At 37.5% G+C, this 24,319-nt stretch overlaps 1 protein-coding gene across 5 annotated transcripts; it reads left to right on the top strand.

Moving 5' to 3' along the window:
* Positions 1-1,248: 1,248 nt before the first annotated feature.
* vegfba (vascular endothelial growth factor Ba) lies at positions 1,249-22,448 on the top strand. 5 transcript variants are annotated; one of them, XM_084133243.1, is made up of 9 exons: positions 1,857-1,927; positions 2,050-2,758; positions 6,695-6,737; positions 8,901-9,097; positions 11,245-11,318; positions 13,947-13,979; positions 15,320-15,403; positions 17,183-17,389; positions 19,003-19,162. In XM_084133243.1, exons 2-9 carry the CDS (start codon positions 2,675-2,677, stop codon positions 19,022-19,024), a joined length of 744 nt encoding a protein of 247 aa, XP_083989369.1. In that variant the 5' UTR covers positions 1,857-1,927; positions 2,050-2,674; the 3' UTR covers positions 19,025-19,162. The 5 variants fall into 5 exon arrangements, with proteins under 5 accessions (XP_083989371.1, XP_083989368.1, XP_083989369.1 ...); XM_084133244.1 differs by having other exon boundaries at positions 1,858-1,927; positions 17,186-17,389; XM_084133245.1 differs by lacking the exons at positions 1,857-1,927; positions 2,050-2,758 and adding an exon at positions 1,249-1,389.
* Positions 22,449-24,319: the final 1,871 nt, after the last annotated feature.

The following is a 24,319-nucleotide window of genomic DNA, read 5'->3' as shown; positions in this document are numbered from 1 at the left end:
CACGACATTCTAGAGTCCGCTACACTAGATGCGTGTAAGCCTGACATTCCCAAACCCATGTGCGGATGTTGACGTTCTGTGACTCCACAGCCATGGACTCAGTCTGATGTGGTTTTCTGATATCGCATAGGGCCCATATGCAGGTGCTCCTCTCTGCTCAGGTCTGATCTTGGAGATACCAGCTCTCAGGAATGAGTCAGGGACAGGTTCGACAGTGTTTTTTTCTCCCTGTCTGTCTGTACAAGAGCACCTTCTATCATTTTGACGTTTTAAAACTAAACTTTTTCAGGTCACCGTCTGGGGAGACTTCTCAGAAACGCTAACAACATCACCCACAGTTCAGCAGTATCAATGGTGAAATCTTGTGACCTTGGCCCAGTTTGTTTATTTGGATATGTGATGACTGGACCTTCTCTCCTGACCACTCTGGGTTTTCCAGAAGGCCTTTAGATAGTTACACTCTGAAAGGGCTCTTTGCGGTTGTCAGCTCTAATGCTGTAAGCAGTCCAGGAGAGATAGAACAGCCTGCATTCCTGCAGCCCACATGAATTTTCTTCTTTTTTTTTTTTTTTTTGCTGTGTATAACCCAAACATACCTGTGGGTGATGTTGAGGGTCTTCACATGCAAGCAAAGTGGGGTGGGTTCAAGTTCAGATGCTGCACAACTTAATTATTTTGAATTTACACCTGAAGATAGATAGTCACAGTACTGATTTCTGAGGCTGTGTTATGTTGATAATATAGTCATGAGCATTGTCAACATGATGCACAGCAAAGTCTTAATTGCCTTTAGATTATTTATTTTTTATGTTATTTAATCGGCAAGTAAAAGTTTGTTATTAAGTATCGCCTGCAGAATTAATTAAAGAAAAAGCAAAAAATAGTCCTGTCCACAACATTGGTTGGAAAATAATTGCATCACATAAAAATTAATGATAAGAATAGTTTGGCCAAAATATAAATTGTCTTTCGAAACATATGTTGTTTTAAAAGAGTGATTTATAGCAGAATGTCCAAGCTGCTGTTTTCTATACATTGAAGTGAATAGTGACTGTTGGAATTTTTTTTTTTTTTTTGTCAAACTTGTTGTATTCAGAAGATTTGGATTTAAATTTATTTTTGGAGCTTGACAGCCCCTTTCCCCATCTACTTTTATTGTCTGAAAGCAGCTCACTCATTTTGCTAAACTGTTGTTGTTGTTTTTTTGTTTTGTTTTTCAGTTTCACGTAAGAAAGAATGTCATACAAATTTGAGACGACATGGGGAATATGGCAAAATTCTAATTTGTTGGGTGAACTGTCCCTTTAAGTTCCATCCTTCCGCAGGAAGATATAGTCCCTCGTTGACAGTCGGGTCTCTATGGATGCTGCGCAGTGATATAGTAGCTAGGTAAACAGTTTTCGCGTTTCTACACTGAAAAATGTCTTGTCAGGTAACATAAAATGTGATTCATGTGGTAACTGGTTTTATTTAAGTTAAAATTATGATTAAATATTACGGAATCAAGTAGGTTAGAACAAAGTGAGGTAGATATCCACACAGTTTCGCTTTTAACTGTTTATCGCAGCTATATATTTACCAATCTGCATCCAGAACCGAAAGTATACGTTTTTTATCCGCCATCCTGTCAGATCAGTTGGTCTGTGAAAAAATAAATTACGTTTCTCCTTTAAAAAATAACTCAAAAACCCTGACAGAGACAAGCACACACAAATAGACAGGGGGAGTCAGTTAATAATTGTCCACCCTTACGATGCGCGAGCGTTACACCTGTGCTGGTTTGCGCGCGAGCAAAGTCTGCGCGTCAAGGGGAAAAAAAGAAAAGTTCCACCACGAGCGCGACGGTGACGCGCACCGAGAGTTGCGGAGCGTGTGAGTCCTGAAGGGCAAATAAGAGACTGGAGAAAACGACCTTAACCATATCAAGGTGCATTTCTCTGATTCATGTGCATGTATCATTGCATTGCGCATGTTAACAGTATATATTATGAATATATCGAACATTTTAATGATAAGATCTTGTGTCTAACAAGCAAAGCGTCATCATAGGTTTTGGTGGGCATGATTTCACTGGTGACCTACAGTAGCACGGGATGCGCCACACAAAGCAAAGGGTCTGAAATACCAGACGGGAGACACAGAGACCTTCAGGAGGCTCATTACATCGATTCTTGAGGATTTATTTATTTGTTACCGGATATATGTTTCTCTGGACCATAAGGACGTACTCTACTTCCACCGGGAATTCTGCTGCGAGGGAGCCGGTATAAATGAAATGCATCAGACAACTCTCCTGTAAAATAACATATAGCCCATTGCGATTTATTATAGCTAGTTATTTATAATAAATACGTCCTACGATCATCTGAGCATCTCAAAAGCCTTTATAGCCTACTCAAGGAACCCGTGTTGTGTCCCTTTTTCATTTGCTTTAAAACTTAAGATATTTCATTTTTGTTTCTTTTCTCGTTAAACCATGACAGGAATGACAATTGCCCTGTTTTTTGAGAATCTACTGAGTAAATTGTCACTGTTTGGATTAAAGATGTTGGATTCGCATGTGAAAGTGGAATAATCATTCATAGAGAAATTAACAACTGTAAGGACTGGACGTTGGACCTCTTGTTATATTATTTACTCAACAATTTCTGACTTTTCTTGGTGAACTCAAACAATGGGGATCAAACTGAGAGTTATTCTGGGAATGTTTCAGTTCGTCTCACTTACCAGAATACCCATACAATGTGCCAAGACACCGGTAAGAACATGCTCTGTATTATAATAATGATAATTTTATTGTTATTTAAAATACTGGACAGTAGCATTACAGTGCTCTCGCAGTACTTAGGCTACTACTGATTGTTTTAATTAGCTGCTAAAGTGTGGTTCTTTAAATATTTTAATTAATCTTTAAACTTAAATTGATTAAATTAGCCTAACTCTGGTGTGGTTGTCTTTTATCACACTTGACAAGTATCTTTTACTATGGCAGATTTTACATTATTGCTTGTAAAATGCACTTTATAGAGCTGAGTTAATGCACAACACTCGTCTGAGCTTTTATATGTTGAAATAACCTGACGGTCATTGACGTTGGATGGGAAAGGTGCTGCTTTTAAAGATATATTGCTTGATAAAAAACACCAATTTACTTGTGATCACTACAATGGGTATATGTTTTTGAGTTTATTGTTGTCTGAGAGCACATCATGGGGGTGTGGCCTATATGATAATTAATAATGTGGGGATGAAAATAATGTTAATTATGACAATATGGCTATACTATAATGCTAGAATATTATTAAATGTTTCAAATAGTTAAATACATAATTTAATGTGGTAACATATTTTTTATTAACACTAGCCTAAGTTTTACATTTTTTACATTTATTTATTTGTACTTTCTTGTGCTGAGTCTCCATATTTACGCTATAGTTCATACATTTTATAATATAGGCCTACCTCGTATATTCTATAGTGGCTGTTAAATATTTTTTGTGCGTATTTAATATAAAACATATTTTAATACATGTATAGGCTATTTGTTTGCCCTAAACATTATATTTATGTCCTTTTTTTTTTTTTGTCTGGATCTCCGAAGGATAGACAGTGACGCACTTCCTTTCTTATCATTATCTTCACTTACACAAGCTTTTGTCAACATTACAGCCATCAGGCCAGTATATGACACCTATTGTTAGAACATCAGCATTGCGAGTTATAGCATTTGAAAGCAGGATGGCAGAATGCACTGAATTTGCGCATCTCCGTTATTCGCAAGCGCAGCGGTATGTGGTCTGGTCGGTGTACGTGTGACCAGAGCTCTGCTTTATGGATGCATATCATAAGTCTTCATAATGATGCAGCTCCACTCATCGTTTGTCCTGTTGTGTTTAGCCGAAACTTCTTTTATTTATTTTAGACTGCAGTTTGGCTCTAGTATATTTAATTTGATGATGCTGAAGATGCCGTGAAATGTAAACCTTCAGAATGTTGCATTGCATTGCATGCTGCCAGTCTAGGTGAAAGTGCATGATAAGGTATGGCACGATTTTCAAAAGTCTAACCCTGACCTTTAGGTTTCTCCCTGTCAATTACACAGTGATGATGAAGCTGCTATTGCCAGGTGGGCAGTGTGAGTGTGTTCTGTTTATGCAGTGCAGTCCAGAAGTCTGAGGCCACTAGAGAAAATGCTTCCATTTTGCATACTTGTATTTCAAATAATATTATCAAAATAACAATGTGAGAGAAAATTAAACAATATACATAGTATTTGGTTTGTCTCCTTTTGCTCTTTTGTTTGTTTTTTATGGATTTTTAAAAATGGAATATTGCAGTATTTATTAATGATTTGGTGCACATCATTTTATTTTTTAAATGTCTGTGCACTCCTAATCTTTAATCAAAATAACTTTCCCTCTTTCAGCATCTCTTCTCTTCTCTGATGATGTGTTTACTGGCGTGAGGGCGGGGCAACCTGTCACTCACATGAGATCCACCAATAGCAAACCACAACCATCCAATCAATTCTCTATGGACAAAATCCAGTCCCGCCCTACACTCCTGAGCAAAAAAAAAAAGGCCCAAAATGACTAAACACAAAAGCTTTCTTAACCACAAATTATTGGTCAGGAAATTTGCTAAACTTAAGCAAATGGACTACTTAAAAAGCCATTGCTGTCTCAGAAATACATCAAAGACAGAATACATTTTTTGGCAGAATATGGGAAGTCGTGTGTGGAGTGATGATTCACAATGAAACACGAGTTGCTAATGCATCTCTACCACACAGTGAAGCATGGAGGAAGAGTGTCATGTTAGCTGCTGGTATCGGTGAGATAAGTCACTGTGAAAAGTCATTTAATGCTTTTGAGTACAGGAGAATATTGCAGAATGGAAAGTTGTTATCTAATATGGAATGATCAGATGTTATTTCTCAACAAGACAATGCTCCTTCCCAAATTGCAAAGACAACCAAAATGTGGCTTGAGAACAAGTCCATCAGGCTGATATTTTGGCTGGTCAGAGTCCAGATTTAAACCCTACAGTGAATATTTGGTTTCATATTAAACTCAAACGAACTGGGAGACATTTTTCAACTGCTTATGAACTATTTGAAGCAATCGACATTGAGTGGAACAACACTGACTAAGAAGCTGTCTGCAAGTTTACCACACGGCTTAAACGTTTAAAGAATACAAAGGGAAGGCTATTCTGTGCTAAGTTATTGTATCTAGAGTATTTGTGCAATTCATGCTAATTTCCTGACCAGTATTTGTGACTGAAATGGTTAAGAGTCCATTAAAAGACCACTGAATATTTTTCCATTTTTGGCTTGGCCCATTTTTTTTTTGCCCAGGAGTGTACATTTTGTCTTGTTCGAGAAGCTGTTTCCCTCAGAGATTCATCATAATTAGGAAGAAAAGACTATCACAACTTCCATTTCATGCTGACTTTAATGACAGCAGCACTGAAACTGACATGAACGAAACCTGATGGTCATGTTCTCCAGCATGTTTAGAGAAGTTGCATCTTTTGCTTCAGTGGAGTTCTCATGTTGTGGTTATATTTGACCTAGAAATAGTCCAAAATTGTAAATATTTTACATCATAACTTCTCTTTTTTTTTTATGCATGAACATCCTAAAACGTCTAGTTCACTTCTAAGTTTAAATGTGAAAAAGATTCCCAGGTTTCCCATGTGATCTGAGACTTGGATCTGCCATAAAGCAGTGCCTGATAGCTTTGTGTGAAAGTTTGAAAACCTAATTTCTTAACGCTTTAGTCCGTTCACAAATGCCAGGCTGACCCACGGTCTGCAGGTGGAGGGGGATTGTGGGAGAGCGGGGCAGCTGAGCTGATGATTGGTGCTCAAACTCAAGGGCTTTTAGAAAGAGAGGACTGACGCAGCCAAATCCAGCCAACTGCTGCTGCTACTGCAAAAAAAAACAGAACTGGCAGCATTGAGATTTTTAGTGTGTGTGCATTTCAGGGAGTGAAAGTGAATGTTAATATGTGTGTGTGTGCCAGTCCCCTTGCCAGCTCTGAGCTGGCTGCACAATGGCATATATTTCACAATGGCACTGAGGCAGGAGGTTGATGAGAAATTGACTGACTCAACCTTCATTTTGCAACACAGACTGTGCAGACGCCTCTCCACACGTAACTAACCCCCATGCCGTGCAAAGATCTGCCATGTCTTCTGATAAATATTGTGTTTAATTACATTAAACCTTTATTTATTGCTTTGATGTCATCGTTGCGAAATAAACATGCAGAAACACTCATTCTCACAGCATGTGTGAGTCTGTGAGGGTATAATTGAATTTGCTGGCTTATATCAGTGTGAGATCACCTGTAATGCGATTGACACACATGCTCAGAAAACTACCCTCACAGAAAGTAGTCAGGCATGGTTCAGGGAAGCCATGTATGCGTGTGTTGTTTGCGCTGTAGTGCAAAGTCTGCTCTCGCTCAGCGGTGACCTTGGTCCAGTGCGCGGACCCCACTGTATGAGGGGCATGTTTGTGTGAATGTGTGCTAACGTCCACCTTTATGCTGCTCTGGCACAAATAAACACTAGAAAAGCATTAAAAAATCATTATTAATGTTTTTAGCATATATTCACTGTTCACATTTGTTATTGTCTCTGCTGCATGTTGTGTCTGACGCCTTGTCTGTGTCCTTTCCTCTAGTCAGACCACTGGATGCCAACAGAGAGCCACAGATCTGGAGAAGGTATTGAGTCTTGCTTTCTTTTCTACACCTATTATCATAGGTGCATTACTCATTTAGTGAGCTTATATAATAAAATTATTATATTGCTCATGGCAAAATGCCTCTTTGCCAGCTACTGTCTATACTTCAATTCAGAAGTTTGGGCTCAGTAAGATTTATTAATAATAATAATACTTTAATTCAGAAATGACTCAAAAGTGACAGTCAATGAAAGACATTTCTAAAGTTACAAAAATTCTATTTGGAATAAATGCTGTTCTTTTGAACTTCATTCATCAGGAATACTGACAAAATGTATCATGGTTTCCACAAAAATATTAAGCACAACTGTTTTCAACATTAATAAGAATACACAATAATAAGAAATGTGACAATGTGACACTGAATACTGGAATAATGACTGCTGAAAATTCAACTTACCCATCACAGGAACAAAATACTTTTTAAAGTATATTAAAATAGAAAACAATTGTTTAAAAGCATAATAATATTACTGTTATTATCATAACGACCCCAAACTTTTGGTCGGTAGTGTATTAACTTTCATTTCAAGGACTATTTATTTTAGCAGAAGGTCACTTAAAGAATCTGCTATTGTAAAAATAGTTGTGTGTTTTGAGGAGTAAAAAGATATCTAATTCTACATTTATAAGTGCTTCAGATCAGTGTATTGGTTTCTTTAAAGTACCAGCACACTGATGCTTAATATTCAGAGGAATGTTCTGGGTTCAATACAAATTATGCTCTATAAATGTCATCTCTGACATGCTGTCAGTTACTACAGTAAATCATTTAAATACAATTTATAAAAGAAAGGAAATTTTGCTTTCCACACCAAGCGCTCTGCTCACATCACCCCAATTTTGTATGATCTCCACTTACATATAATGCCATTTTCAATTAATGATGAAGCTGGTTGTCTAAATAACCTTCCAGAAAGCATTAATGTAAACACAGTTTTATGTCACAAATGCTGTCCCGAACCTGGACCATTGATGACAAAATTTTGTCATTGCTCACCCTCAAGTTGTTCCAAACCTGTATGAGTTTCTTTCTTCTTTTGAACACAAAAGAAGATATTTTAAAGAATGTTGGTAATCAAACAGTTGACTATAGAAGTCAATGGGTGCCGTCAACTGTCTGGTTACCAACTTTCTTTAAAATATCTTCTTTTGTGTTCAACAAAAGAAACTCTTACAGGTTTGGATGAGTAAATTATGACAGAATTTTCATTTTTGGGTGAACTATCCCTTTAAAGGTCCCGTATTATGCCCCTTTTCACAAGATGTAAAATAAGTCTCTGATGTCCCCAGAGTGTGTATGTGAAGTTTCAGCTCAAAATACCCAACAGATCATTTTTTACAGCATGTTTAAATTGTCATTTTTTGGGGCTCAGAAAAACGCGCTGTTTTAGTGTGTGCCCTTTAAATGCAAATAAGCTGCTGCTGGACGACCCAGGGGGCGGAGCTTCATGAGCTCGCGCTCAGTCTCTCAGGACAATTTCATCTCACGGAATGATGATAATATCAGGAACTCTCAGTAACGGTGTTCATTTCGAGTCGGACAATAATGCCTACAGAGTCAGAGTGCTATATAGAGGTGGAACAGGTATAGTTTAGTAGTTTAATTACGGTTATTATAACGTATTTGTCATCTGCTTGTATGTATCCATTATTTATTAATAGCCTACAAGTCTGCTGTCTGAATGATGATCAAACATATAAGTTACTGATGAGTTTAATAAAGTTTATTGTACATCACACAAAAGATGAAGCGTCAGTTTTACTTCAGAAAATCACTGTAAGAGCTGAGTAAACACAGTAAGTTATAAGAAGTGCGCAAGTACATAAACGAATTTCGGTAGAGTTGAGGGAGCATTCCTGTGGGCGGAGGTTAGTCAAAAACCGGTTCTAGTGACGTCATTAAAGAAGGAAGTAGAGGGATGTAGTCCAAACGGGCCGTTCGCTGTAGGCGACTTCTGTTAAATAAAATATCTCGCTTGGCATTGAACTTTGAGCTTTATAATTTTACAGATATTATTTATGCTCTAACAGCAACATTACACACTAACTAAAGTTTGAAACATGGGATCACGAAGAACGGGACCTTTAAGACTGAAGTGTTTTCTTACTCTGTATCTTTGATTTATTCTCTTTCTCTCAGTGGTGAGGTGGTTGGATGTGTATCAGAGAAGCGGATGTCATCCCAGAGAGACGCTGGTGGAAGTTTGGCGGGAGTTTCCTTGGGAGACGCATCACCTCTTCCTTCCATCGTGTGTAACGCTGCGCCGCTGCGGAGGCTGCTGCTCCGATGAGGCGCTCGAGTGTGTGCCATCACAAACACACACACTTGTAATGGAGGTACACACACACAAATGCACCTCACAGGTGTCCTACCACAGGTGGAGTTCATCACATTGTGGACATATTCCATAAACGTTTGACATCCAGTGTCACAATACTTTGAAAACAGTCTATTATTTTAACATTTATAATTTAAATTTTTGTGAAATGTTTGGCTTGTAAAGTGTGCTTGAGATGTATATCTGTACAAATTAATGTCAGTTGTTTTGATATTTTGTTACCTAATGCAGTGGCATTCATATATTCTTAAATGTGGCTGAATTGTCTGAATACTTTTGAGGGATCTCTGTATATCATATAGGGTTATACCTAACCCTAACCGTAACCCTAACCTACACTACTGTTCAAAAGTTTGGGGTCAGTAAGAATTTTTTTCCTTTTTTTGTTGAAAAAAGTCTCTTATGCTCAACAAGGCTGCATTTATTGCAGTAATACTGTGAAATATTATTACAATTTAAAATAACTATTTTCTATTTTAATGCATTGTAAAATCTAATTTATTCCTGTGATGCAAAGCTGAATTTTCAGCATCATTACTCTAGTCTTCAGTGTCACATGATCCTGATTCTAATATGATGGTTTGCTGCTCAAGAAACATTTCTTATTTGTACTAATGTTGTTGTGCGGCTTAATATTTTTTTATTTTTCAAAAATATTAATTTGTTTTAAAAAACTGACCCCACACTTCTGAACTTCTCCCTTCATAGAAACTTTTCACACATACATGTGTTAACTTACATTAACATGCTTAACATGGCTGTATGGAACACTCACATTACACACACACGTACAGAACAGGTCCTATGAATCAGGTTTTATAAAGTTTGGAGTAAGCACCTCCACACAGCCCTGTCCCATTTCTCACCCCTTAAAACTTCCACTTGGTTTTGAGTGGCCTCGAAAGTAAAGTCCCCTCAATGAGGGAAATGGAGTTGAAGATCGTTCCCTATGAAATGGGACACCACTATATGCAAATTAGCGCAGCAAACCTCACTACGTCACACGCAGCGTCGACGTGTCTACTACTACTACTATTTTCATTCAGAAAATTTAGACGCTGCCACTTTAAGACCGAATGCAGATCTAATAATACACATTTTCTCCCAACTATTCCACAACTAACTCCCATTTAAGACATAATAAACTGTGTTAAAGTGAATCTCCACACCGGTCATTTAGCCATATTTTTGTCTGTATTTGATCGTTTAGACGCGCACATGAAACCCAAAGTATATAATAGTTTGCTTGTCTAGTTGCAGTCCGCTTCCGAACGCGCGCCGCCATGGGAACAGGGTCAACGTACGTAAGTGTCTGAATCTGATTGGCTGACTAGTGTAGCGATCTTTAGCAGTCCACCAGAAAACAAAGCAGTGTTTAAAAGATTCGATGCCGCACAAATGAATATTTCAGATGAGCAACAAAATGCTGGATTTAAAAAAAAAATTGTGAAGTTTACAGCATTGAAAATTTAAGACATCAAGTGTTTTGTTTGAGGCACTTAGTTGTATTCAAAAGAGATATTTTGGCATGTTTACCGACGGTATATGGGGAAAGTATTATTTTCCAAGCTTGGCCAACCCTTTGGATTCCCATGTGATTTTATATTTTGTATGTCCTCTCACATCTATAAAAGATCAAGAAATATGTGCTGCATATGCAGGTAAACATGAAAGTATTGATAGTCTGTTACAGCATGCCGGTCTGTTATTGAACCCACCCCTAAACATGACTTTAAACAAAACCAAACTGTGATTGGTCGCTTTACATGTAAGTTACACAGCCTCTTCCTCCAAGTGTGCAGTCATTTGCCATTTGCAGTGGTTATAGAGCCCAGACCATATGTCATTAGGCAAAGGGCTGGCTATGCGAGGCTACTCCACACACTACCCCCCGTATAATACAAGATCTCAAACCTCATGTCTTAGCCAGAGAGACACACACACAGAGGAAACACAGCATGAGTTAGTCATACATATTCAGTGTGGGTAGATGGAGTCTCTAGTGTAATGGATCAGGTCGGATCCTGGTCACGTACTGTATAGAGAGATTGAAGGATAAAAGATGGAGTCATTACTATGCAGAACAGATTGTGTGTGTGTGTTAGTGTGTGTGTGTACTGACTCATGCTCTGTTAAACTCCACAGCTCATGAGGACCTCATACATGAAGCATGAACTTGTGCAGCTGCCTTTCATTGAACACAACCAGTGTGAGTGCAGGTGAGATACATACTCACACATACATATTCCAGCAAACTGACCTAGCAATATATGTAAGGGCCAGCATACCATAGATTTGTGTTGTTTTAATATAAATCTAATTATGACAGACTAATCCAAACCCTAAGAGGCCGTTCACATGACATGCTCTCGTATTCAGAAACATGTAGACGTAGCACTACCAAATTGAATGGTAACAGTTTAATTGCTTTTATCTTGATGCACAGTCTTAAAATTGTGGTACTTGTGGCTTAAATGTTTACAATAATAAAATAATTTATACGTACAACAAAACTCAAAAACTCAAACTCAAAAAAGCTTTTGAAATAGGTTTTTTCTTTTGGTAATACTAACAGTAATATTTTAATTTAAAATTACAGTTTTCTATTTGAATATATTTTTGAATATATTTGAATATCACTTTTGATCAATTTGTCCTTGTTGAATAAAAGTGTCAATTTCTTTCAAAAAAATCTTATGGACCCCAAACTTTTAAACGGTAGTGTATTTAGAGCAAAAATTGTCTTAAATATGTGTGATTAAAAGAACTCAGTTTAAGGAGTTTACATGACCTCATTGTCAGGTTATTAAGAATAATTGGGTGTAAGAGTTACTATATTTATGAATCATTTTAACCTTTGAATACCACTCGAAAGGGAGGTTTTGTAACATTTTGCCAACTTGTGGGGGAAATTTTATCCTCAAAGAATAGCTAAGTAAACCCACCCACACACACACCAATCCAAAGCCTATCTGACTTTCAGATCACCCCCCACACACACACACAGATGCACTTCCACCCTGTTTGTCACATGGGGAATGACCCCATCTCCCCACGGAGTACTTCCTGAACCCAGTCACAGAAAGTCGTCACCCCCGAAACACTGTTCTGTTGGCACGTAGCCGAGCTGTCACCATCAGCTCTTTATCAGGTCATTGTGAGGTTCTCCTCAAAAGCCCTTTCAGAGGTTGTGGGGTTCGGATTAAGGCCAGGGTTGGAGCTGAGCATTCGGTAAGAGCATTCACATGCGCTCGCCTCTCTATCCTCTCTTTGTAATACTGATCTGCCCCGTACAAACTGAACTCCCTACTGTTGACCAACCCTGAGTTACTCAAACTCCCACGCAGGCAACCAGCCAACATTATTAACTCTGTTTACCTGCGCGCTCTGCTAATGCTCAAAACATTTATTTCACTGATAACGTTTACACTCCGACATGCTAAAACCATTATTTTATAACAAATACTGTATATAAATCCGACATATATATGGGGATTGATCTAAAGCCAGGAATGAGTTTAGAAATCTGCCTATTTTGAGTTAAGTTGTTTTCGATATTATCTATTTGTGTTGCTACGGATAATAGATGGCACATATTTGAACAAGCAGCAATCACTGTGCACCAGTCAGTGGTGAATGAATTAGCATATCCAGATGCTTTGTTTCACAATTATTAAATAGTAGTATGACTTAATGAATTGCAAAACCTTTTGTAAATGAATCTTATTACTCACCCAGAGGCATAACAATAAAACAAGATGTTCTCACTGTAAGTGCTTAGAATAGCTTTGTGGATTATAATGTGTGTATCTAGTTGCACCACTTGTGCTCAGGGTAGATGTATTTGATGCGCTCTCTTCATTCAGCAGTGCAGGATAAGTTACATGCCACAGTTTAATACTTTTTAATGGTTTATAGGTTTAAAAAAAATAAAAAATATGAACAATAATAACGGTACTCAACCATTAAAGGGATAGTTCACCCAAAAATGAAAATTCTGTCAGTAATTACTCACCCTCATGTTGTTCCAACCGCGTAAGACCTTCGTTCATCTTCGGAACACAAATTAAGATATTTTTGATGAAATCTGAGCCCTGTCTCACTTCTCCATAGGCTGCTAGGTGACCGAAACTTGCTGGCCCAGAAAAGTTATTAAAGAGATCGTTAATATAGTCCAAGTGACTACAGTGGCTCAATCTTAAGTATATCAAGCGACGAGAATACTTTTTGTGCGCAAAAACAAACAAAAATAACGACTTTATTCCACTATTCATTTCCTTCTCTCTGGGCCTCGTAGTGTTTTTGCGCTGCGCGTCTGTGTAACACGTCATCACGCATCACACACATGACCAGTGTCGGCCAATAGTGAGCCTACGTGGTGACGTGCAACACAGACGTGCAGCGCGTGAACCAACTAGAGGCCCAGAGAGAAGGAAATGAATAGTGGAATAAAGTCGTTATTTTTGTTTGTTTTTGCGCACAAAAAGTATTTTCGTCGCTTGATATACTTAAGATTGAGCCACTGTAGTCACTTGGACTATATTAACGATCTCTTTAATAACTTTTCTGGGCCAGCAAGTTTCGGTCACCTAGCAGCCTATGGAGAAGTGATCAGCTCTCAGATTTCATCAAAAATATCTTAATTTGTGTTCCGAAGATGAACGAAGGTCTTACGCGGTTGGAACAACATGAGGGTGAGTAATTACTGACAGAATTTTCATTTTTGGGTGAACTATCCCTTTAATATCACCATAACCATTAAATGTATGCTATTATAATATGTGATCTTTCTTTTAATTGTAAATTTCATTATTTTTCTGTTTTAACTGTCTGTCTTTTCCTTACAGGGTAAAAGCAAATCTTTATGCAGAGCCAACCAGGTAAAGTGTGTGTGTGTGTGTGTGTGTGTGTGTGTGTGTGTGTGTGTGTGTGTGTGTGTGTGTGTGTGTGTGTGTGTGTGAGTGAAGTTTACCAGCAGTGTGAACAGCATTTGCTCTCTCTTCCCTTTGCCCCACTGCACACACACACACACACACACACACACACACACACACACACACACACACACACACACACACACACACACACACACACATTAACTCCATGGAGATGGCTGCTTGCTGAGTTAATTGTGTGTGAAAGGCAGAAGTGGTTGGTTCAGTCTGTTCTGCCCTGATACTAGTTTACTCTGACCCTGATGTTAAAGAGAAAGGCTACTGCTTTTTACAAATATCCCTTTCATTGTCCTGTCTAGGATCCTCTAGATGAAAAACACAAGTCCGACTGCTTAGACAATGTGCCACAGGATTTGTCTGTTGCATAAACTGTACTTAGTCTGTTTGTACAAACTACTTTTAAGTATGAGCAATAATAATGATAATTTTACATCACTATTTTTGACAGTTTTATTGCAAGATTGAGGCTCATTTTAGTGTGTATCCTGATATTAGTATATGCTTATTATAACCAATACTGTTATTAGAACTGGTGAGAGCAAGTGGTAAATCATAAAAAAAATATTTAAGTGGGATGTGATGTGTGAACTTGGCATTGGTCTTCAGCTTCACACTTCCCTGTGTTGTAATTTTTACAAGTAATGCTCCCCTCTTTATTGCCAGTGAACAGCCAATCTGTTAATTTAATGTGGAATTTACTCGGTTCAACTTACATTTATGGAATAAGATCACTTGAATAAGAATAAGAAAGTTTTTTAAATTCCCAGTGAGCTCATCCCAGTAGAAAAATGTTTATGTAGATGAAGATACCTTAGGAAAACACTGCATTTGTATATTTGTTGTTTTAAAAAAAAGACTTCTAAAGACTAAATCCGTTGTATGTGTGTGTGTGTGCGTTTGTGTCCAGCTGGCGTGCGTCTTGCACTGTTGGAAGGGAGTCAGAAACCTAGAACTGTCCTTTGTTGGGAAACGGAACAGAACATTCATTTTATTGCTTAATTAGGCCACTGGCCCTTGAGGAGCCTCAGACAGACCAAGGCCAAAAAACCACAAGAATTAAGACGTGATAAAGTCATCTTAAAAACTCCCTGAATTCAATATATAAAATTTCGTTTAATACTTGACTTATGTTGACATAAAGTGTAGAGAGTATGTGCAATAAAGTTAGCTGAATGGAGTCATGGTCATGTAGTACTTTTTATACCTATTTATCTATATGTAATATTTATATTTAATATATTTTATATTTTGTCTTTTTTTTTTAGGCAAGGCCCACAGACAACAAGAAGAGGCAAAAAGCGGCAAAAGGGGAAACCAAAACGAAAGAAACACACAGGGAAAAATTCATTGTATGTTCATTATATCTTATTATATCTTAATTTTCTTAATCAGTACTTTCTTATTATTATCTAAATGTTCTGAAAACAAGATAAATACAATTGAGAAGAAAAATTGTGTGAATTATTCATTTTTATCAGAGAATATATCTTGAGATAAGTTTACCCCATTGGCAAATTGTGTTCAAGCATACATCTAACAGAGTTTGGTGAGGCTTGATATCATAATGTTGTACACAGTGTTGCAATCTTGTTTTCAGGCTGTTTGGATTAACTTTGGTACTAAAGGATTATTATATTAATTTACCATGGTATTTTCATTTGCACTTTAAGGTACTTCAAAGACGATCATGGTATATTTTGGTACTCGTTTGTCATTGTAGAAAGTATCATTGATATACATTTAATAGAAGATGTTTAATAATTATCTTTTCTTTGCCTTTATTTATTTAGTACCATAAATATCATTAAATATTAAAACCTATTTCAAAGCAATAAAGCACATGAATCCCATGTATGAGTTTCTGGTCAAAGAGAACTGAAAATTTTCCTCGAAACCCCTTTTTTTTGTACGTGCCGTAGTGCACATTTACTCATGCAACATTGACTTCATCTCAGACAACAATTAATTAATTCCGGTCGAAGGGAAACAATTAATCAGTTCCTCTCCTTCCTTTTCTACTTTCGCTTCTTCGTCATTGGTTTTTTGGTGAGGCCAAGTGGAGGGCGCTTCTTTTGGACCGTCTTTCCCTCCCTGCCATCCATCATCCACTCCTCCATGGATGGAGTCAGTGGCAAGTGTGAAATCAGGCTAATTTGCCAGCCAGAACGCCCCTCCCTTTCTCTCAGCCTCCCCTCCACATCAGCCTCTCAAACCACTTCCACACAAAGATTGATTTTCTTCCTTAATTAACTCTCAGCTATACACTTCTCTTCAGTTTTGGTTTAGTTGAATAAAGGGGAGAGGGAAAAACAGCCCCATCAGCCCACCATCCCATCAGAGACGTCACAAATGAGTCATCAAAGAACTGGCGGCCACAGACAATATCCAGAGTGTGTCTGTGGTGCCGCCGTCCAAAAAGATCAGGGCGGATGCATGCTCAGAATGCATTATGGGTCTTTTTGTGTTTGTTACTGAATTTAATTTCAAGTCTAATATGGAGATGCAGGCTTAGGTCTGGTTTTGCTAAGTTAATGATTGCATGGACTGATGTGCTCTTTGTCCGTTGTTGTGGTTTTACATAATTCTCTTGGAGCCGGATTTGCCAGAGCAAGTATTATGATCAGATTTGCTTTACTCAGTCACTTGGAGGCTTTTTTACTATTTTAAAATTCCTCATATCCTTAGGACTTCTGTGCTCTTCAACTTGAAATTTAACTCAAAGGTTTGAACTCAAATTTTGTTTGAGTTTGAACTCAAACTCGAACTCGCACTTAAAAACATTTTTTATCGTCATTTACGAATCATTCTGACCATTTAATTAATAAATAAATATATATATATATATATATATATATATATATATATATTTTTTTTTTTTTTTACTGTTTAACGCAAAATAGTTCATGATGGTTTGTACCACTAAGATTCAAAATGGCTCCTCACACAATGCTATCATATGGCTTTAGCACACTTGGAATATAGTGCAATAGACATAGGTATTACTTTCATGGTGCTTTTTTTGTAAACAATGACAATAAACAATGACAAAATGCACATATTTTGCATATGAAGGTCATACATTGTCTTTATTTCTCACCAACAGCTTTTTTTCTTCCCTCTCATGCCAGCAGGAATCTTGTGCCAACTACACCCCCTCCTCCACCCCCTCCTACCCTCCCACCTAGCTCCGCCCCTCCACCACCTGCCAGAGAGGCGTGTCCACCATGCCCCGCCCACAGGATGACATCACAGCCTCCCTCTTGTGAATGCAGGTGCAGTTTGAGGGAGGTGAACTGTACAAAGAGAGGGAAGACACTCAACGAGCACAGCTGCCGGTAAACTCACACACACACATACAGAGCCAAACAACTTATTCAAATGCAACTCGATGTGCTAAAAATAGACTCTTACACACAATGGCATGGCCTCCATTTGGGATTTTATTGCACAAGGAAGTGTTTCTCCATCCGTGACCCATAGATAAGAGAAAGCAACATAGGGGTGTAACGGTACACAGAAGTCACGGTTCGTTACGTACCTCGGTTTTAGGGACACGATATGATATGAGTTCAGGACTACAGGAAAAAGCTACCAATCCCCAATGCTAGGTTTCAGTAGTGCAAATTACAGTTTGTTCCACCTAGCGGCATTTAATCCCCCCTGAGGTATTTGGAACAGTATAGTCTCATTTAAGCACTAAGCAGTAAACAGAATGCACTCTTGCATAGGTTTTTTTTTTTTTTTTGTAGGTCTGATAAAAACAAAAAGGTATTTGGTCACAATCAGCTACAAAACTGAAAAGCATCTCTTGTGTTTTAAAAGTACAAAATTACTGAGCCCCGCACATGACATGCAGGAAAGAAATTGGCTAAACCGTGCGCATGATTTGCTAATTTGTTCCCTCGATTTATAAATCTTGCGGAGGATTGACTATTTCATTCCCTTGATTTGCTGTAGTCTTTTTCTGCCTAGCTCCAGTGATTTGCACATCTGGATGATGTCGTTTGATCTGTGTTAGGCCTCAAGCCACCCCCCACAATAATTTATGGATTGACCAATGCTGTGCGGTAAAATGCACCAGTTGTTTTCAAACTTGTTGATTTGATTAGCCTACACTGTCATTTTCTTTGCGCATGAGAGTTCATTACTGTCATTCATTACTTGCTTCTTTCTTCCGTCCAGGTTTCCTTTCCGTGAAGTTTGTGGAGCGTGTCACAAAAATGAATCGAAACAGTGTATATAGGCTACTAGCAAACTCTTCCGTGCCATCTGAACTCTTGTTTTGGGTTGGTGCATAGATGGTCTCTTCTTCTTCTGCTTTTTTTCCTGTTGTGGCGGTTAGCAAACAGCATTGCATTATCGTGCACACCCCCTTCTGGATTGGAGTGTGGATCACCGGTTACTGACCCATATTCGTCGTCTGACTGTACGCACCGAACCGTGACGTCCGTACCGTGCCGGTTTGGGATGAATACATGTTCTGTTACACCCTAATATATATATATATATATGTCAAAATCAAAATTTTTGTCTAGTAAAATGTTTTCGAGAATGAGAATGTCAAGCCATTCCTTGGGAATTTAAATTATAATACTGAATTAAAAATAGATTAAAACTAATTTTATATTGTGCATTATCTTGTGTTATAATGCTCTTTAATGTTGTAACCTTGAATGGGTACACTATCATTTAAAAGTTTGGGGTCAGTAAGATTTTTTCTTTTTTTTCCCACAAGAATGTATTCAATTGATCAAACGTGACAGCCTTGATGAGACTTCTTTCAAAAACATTAAAAAAAATCTTACCAACCCTAAACTTTTGAATGGTAGTGTATTGCATTTCAATGCATTACAACTGATCACAATTGTTTATAAAAAGTTTCAAGTAAATTGTTGCTTGCTATTTTTAACATGTATGTAATCTCTTTCCTCTTCTTATTCTCTTTCAGATGTGAAACCCAAAGTGAATAGTGAAATCAAACCACCCGTATAATCCACAGATCAAACTTTGCACAGCTTTGAGGAGGTCAAAGGTTTGCTTATTCTTTTGTCATGGACTCTGAAGTTTGGGTCTCACCCAGAAAGAGGGTTTGCGCTTGGGAATAAACCACAGACCCACCCCCTGGCCCATCTGGCTATGTCCCACACACTATTTCAGCAGTATTAGATGCATATACATTCTGTTTGCACTGTATATCCACTTCTGTACCGTGTGTATGGAACATCATCAGATCCTATTGTTGAGTTTAGGAAGCTTTTTCTCCACTGTAAACCAATCACCTTTAACTGTTTGACATTATATTTAGTTAAAGTTCAGTGGGTCAGTCGCTATATCGCTGGAATATTCAGCGCTCAAGACGTGAACCGTGGAGTTCTCATTGAGCTTTATCCAAAACCAATTCTGGGATTTTTCTTCGGCTTCAATGGGTCCTCATAGGCACGGACACGCAGCTAGTGTAATGCTAAGGACGACAAGTGCGCTCAGAACTTTCAAAGGGAAAACAGAATAAGGAAGGAGTCTTTTTTTCTACCAAACTACTTAAAGTCTTAAGTGGAGAGTTTTTGATGGGATGGATGTTGACAGACCTTCAATGTTGAGAGAACTCAAGTGTCTTGCTACACAAACAGAGTATCTTATCCTAAGAACGTCCCCGATGTGTCCTCTGACCCTCTGCTCGCGTTAAATGGTTGGATGGGTTGATTAGACGGATGGACGGGTGTCTGTGTGGTCTGAGTTGTGAATAATAAGGATCTGCTCGTCTATCCTAATTTATTCCTGGTCTCTATAAGTCCATAATGTGGCTTCACAGACTGTATCAATGAGTCTTTTTGTGTTTGTTTGATTTGCTTTTTGTTTGGTTCCTTCCTTTGGGAATTGAAAGCTTTTCCCACTGGCTAGCCAGTGAGAGGAATGCTAATAGTATAGAAACCTGGCTATATTCAATTGGTGCTCACCAAACACACGTCTTCTCTCTCCCACACCCCCGATCACACTCATTTTTCGTCTCTTTCTTTATTCTTTTCAACTCATCTGTCTCTTTTTTTAATTATTTCTCCCTCACACACACACACTCATGCATACACATACAAATGCAAGCAGGTAAATATAAGCTTTTCTGTGTTGATACTGAAAGAAGAATTTATTTTATCTATCTTATTCATTTTGTAAAGAATACTAATGTTATTGTAGTCCATTTTATTTTAAAGAATGTTTCTTTGTGTATCTTTGTTAATTCAACCAATAGAAACAGGCTGGGTGGCCGTCGTAGACAAATTCACAGTCTCGACTTTGTGGAATTTGAGTAAAGAAGCTTTGAGAGCGCCCGGCAAGCTTCAGAAAAGGGAAGGGCCCATTCTGTGTGTTAAGTTTTTCTTTATCATCTCACAGGATTGGGAGGATGACGTATTTATTTTTTATATTGAGATGCATTTTGTATTATGCTTTGCAATGTTTCTTGTGGGACATTTAATTTGCTGCGACTGTAATGGTCCAACAATATTGCGTATTTTTGCCTGATTTCTTCAGAATCATACAGCTCAGCTCAGATGATGTAGCTGTCAGTCGATGATGTTGAGGACTGTGTGTTTCCACTGATGTCAGACCCAGCTAACAGGGAATGTTCTCAGAACTTTGACTCTCAAAGTTATGAACAACGTTCGTCTAGTAGCGTTAATAGAATGTTTGTTCATAGTTTTCATGGGCCGGATTCACGAAACATTCTATTAAACATTAACTGCCAATTTCTTCTTATTTTCTAACTTAAGAAAAAAGATAAGAATATTTTGCATTCCCAAAAAATCTTCTTAAGAATTTTCTTAACTTCTTTCTTAAGAAGACTTTCGTGAATCCGGCCCCTGGTCTTCAATAACCAAAATCAAAAATCCAATTTTTGAAATGAAATGAAATTTAACAATCATAACATTAGCACAAAAATCGTTCATTGAACGTTTTCTGAAACATTTCAATTGGATGTTAGTCCAATGTTTTTAAATGTTACTACTTGCTACTTTTTTCAGATTGTTCAGAGAACATTCAAAAGTAATGATATACTAGAGAAAACATTCCCTTAATGTTTTCTCAAATGTTCACCAAGACCAAAAGCTTTTGTTAGCTGGGGAGGCCGAAGGTGAAAGAATCACTTACTTTTTTAAATGGTGGTCATTTAGCCAAACACTTCTTTCCACCTTATATGTAGCATTATTGACTGAATTATGATTTTCAAGAGCAAGGAACTGAGGCTGACCTCACTTTAAGTGATTTTTCATATTATTGTTTAGTCATTATCTGCAATAATGTAAATTAAGATCCTTAAGCACCCTTTCACCCTCCAGACTAGGATATCCACTTGCTATCAGCATTCCCAAACTACTGATATTTGTCAAAGTCAACATGAAATGTCAATTGCAACCCAATTTACTTCTGTAATGTGTTTTAGTGAAAAAAGAAATGTAGGGCGGCTTTTCATTTTATACATGGGTAGTTGATTGAATGGTAAAAGGGTGTTCCCAAACCAAAATGGAGCCAAATCTGAATGTTAGTTTGCCTAAATATCCGTTTGACTATTGGTTAGCATTATCCAATAGCCCACGCGCAAGTCGTTCCAATTTGATGACAGATGTGGATGCAAATGTTATTTTCTTTGAAATGAACTACATGTACAATAAGACTGTGTGTTATGAAAGTGAATAGGGTTGATTTTGAGTTCATGTTGACTTTCAGGTCTTTTCTGTGTCGACTGGTCAATATGTTGTCCTGTTTCCTCGTCTGTGATGACCGGCTTTCCTTCAACTCTGTTGCCGCTGTGAAATGTTCCGTGTGAAATATCCTGTGCTATAAATGTAGCATTTTCTCTCTCTCAACAGTAACATATATCAACTACCTCTGTGTCTGTACAGTTAACGTAACTATCACAGTAAGAATATAGAACCGTGAAAATATATAAATCAAAAATACACTAAATGCATACAATATGAATGTACCGACAGAACTTCAGTGTTTCCATTCTATTCTATGTAAAGATAATTCCAGAGTCCTGTCGCTTTGTTCTGAGAATTTGTGCATAGAACCGTATCTGTCTGACATGTATCCAGTTAGAACAGAACCCCACAGAACCCAATCTGCACCACAGTCTATACACGATATAAGCTTTGAGTGTTTGAACGTAATTAATAATGGTTATTGCTGCTATACCATCTGTGCCCGATTCTCCTGTGTGTGTGAACGTGTGTATAATATTTGTTACAGAGAGACATAACCTGCTCTGCTTTATGTCTACGATGTGTATACATTCAAACGTAGGTCTGATCACACACATACAGTATATTAAAACACAACAGCCATAAAGCAATGTGCTATATATTAATATAAATAAAGTGAAATGTCTTATTTTTGAGATAGATTTGTGATGATTTGGTAATTCTGAAACATTTACAGCATGTTTCACACACTTGCAAACAGTACCACAATATTACTCGGAGAATCTCACAACCCGTGAGATTCATTTTCATTCATACAACCTCATATTTCACCCCAAAAGACAAAAAAGAAAATGGACAATTAACAATTTTTTTTTTTTTGTGCATTTTTTTTAAAACACATATTTGCATTACTGCAATGTAAAATATATATATATAAATATATAGACTTTATATATTTTTATAAGGCAAAAAAATCCTTAATGGTCCTATAATAGGCTTAGCCTACTTTTTGTGGTAAAATGTGTCCTGAACAATATTGAGGCAATCTATTGTGATAATATGGTCTATAGCCTATAGACATGTAACATGTTTTAAGAAGACTCTGACCTCGGAGTATCATGTTAATATAATGCATAGTAATCTTTCAGTACATATTAAAGTACTATCCCTCTATACCATCACTGTATGAAAATGCAGCAGAACTTTTCAGTAGGGAATGGACAAATTTGCTTTAGTCTTTGTTATATTGGCAATTCACCCTCCCTATTTTGCATCGTCCACCCCTCCCTCTCTTTTCCTGCCGTTTAACGGTAATGAAAGACAAACATTGTGATAATTATCACCTGGGTCTGGGAGTCTTAGGCAGAGGGCCGCCAGCACCGTAATGATGTGAGAAATAATATTATCTCTCTCCCTCCTCTCGCTTGACTGCTGCTGAGTCAGACTCGCGCACACACACACACACACACACACACAAGGAGCTAATAATGTCACCCGCCCAGCGCCTGTGGAACAGCACAGACCTGCCTTACCTCACCTGATATCTCCTGTTTGCTGATTCACTGATCCTTGTTTTTCTCTAGGCTTTTAACAGGAGTGATACAGCATGAAGTGATACAAAATGAAGTCTGTTTCTATTACCATTTTTGTTCATATTTTTCTAATCTATTTTATTATCATTATTATGATTAAGATGATTATTATATATTGCATATTATTATTATTATTATAACAACAGTTTCTTTAAATTGTATGACAATTGACCAAATCCTAAAAAAACTTCTACATAGGCCTATATCTTTTAATTTGGGAATTAAATATTATGTGTAATAAATACAATAAATAAAAAAATTAAATACTAAATAATATTTTTCATGTAAAAAAAATTAAGCCTGTTTTATGACTGGGACTTGTTTGCATATTTATGTTCCATTTATTTTATTTTTTATACCTTTATTATTATTACGCATTATATGTGACATGACTATTATTATTTTTTTTTTTTTACATTTTATTACAGCTAACCAAAATCCTGAAATAGGCTTGGTTTTCTTTCATTTTTTCTATGTATAAATTTTACAAAGGAAAGAGAGAGATTTGGATCTTCTGGACGGTTTTAATGAGACCTTTTTCTCTCTTTTTTTAAACAAAAAAATTATAGTTTGTAGCGGGTTTTTATTGGCCTGTGCTTGCTGACAGTCCTGTAAAGGTCAGATTCATGCTGAGCGGCAGTGGCGCTTTTATTCACTGTCTGGTCCCCTCATCACACTCTTATATTGGATTTTGCATTAATATAGAGCCAGACATCTGATTCCTGTGACATTATCAAAACAGAACATCCTCACCCGTGGCGAGTCGCTGGAGTGCCGAGTTCTCATATAAATATTTCACAGCATGTTTGATAACTGTACTTGATGCAGTGAGGTAATGTGTGTGTGACTGCAGCAGTCTGTGTATATGGATGCTTGTCTGTTTTCAAGTGTGTGTGTGTGTGCATGGGCGTAGAATAGCCTACGCGTGTCCCCCGGCCCCACAAAATGTAAACTCTTTCCCCACACCTTTTTCCGG

This window comes from Abramis brama (assembly GCF_963993115.1).
Source record: "Abramis brama genome assembly, chromosome: 13".
Classification (NCBI taxonomy): Eukaryota; Metazoa; Chordata; class Actinopteri; order Cypriniformes; family Leuciscidae; genus Abramis; species Abramis brama.
This window is presented reverse-complemented; position numbering and strand designations above follow the sequence as displayed.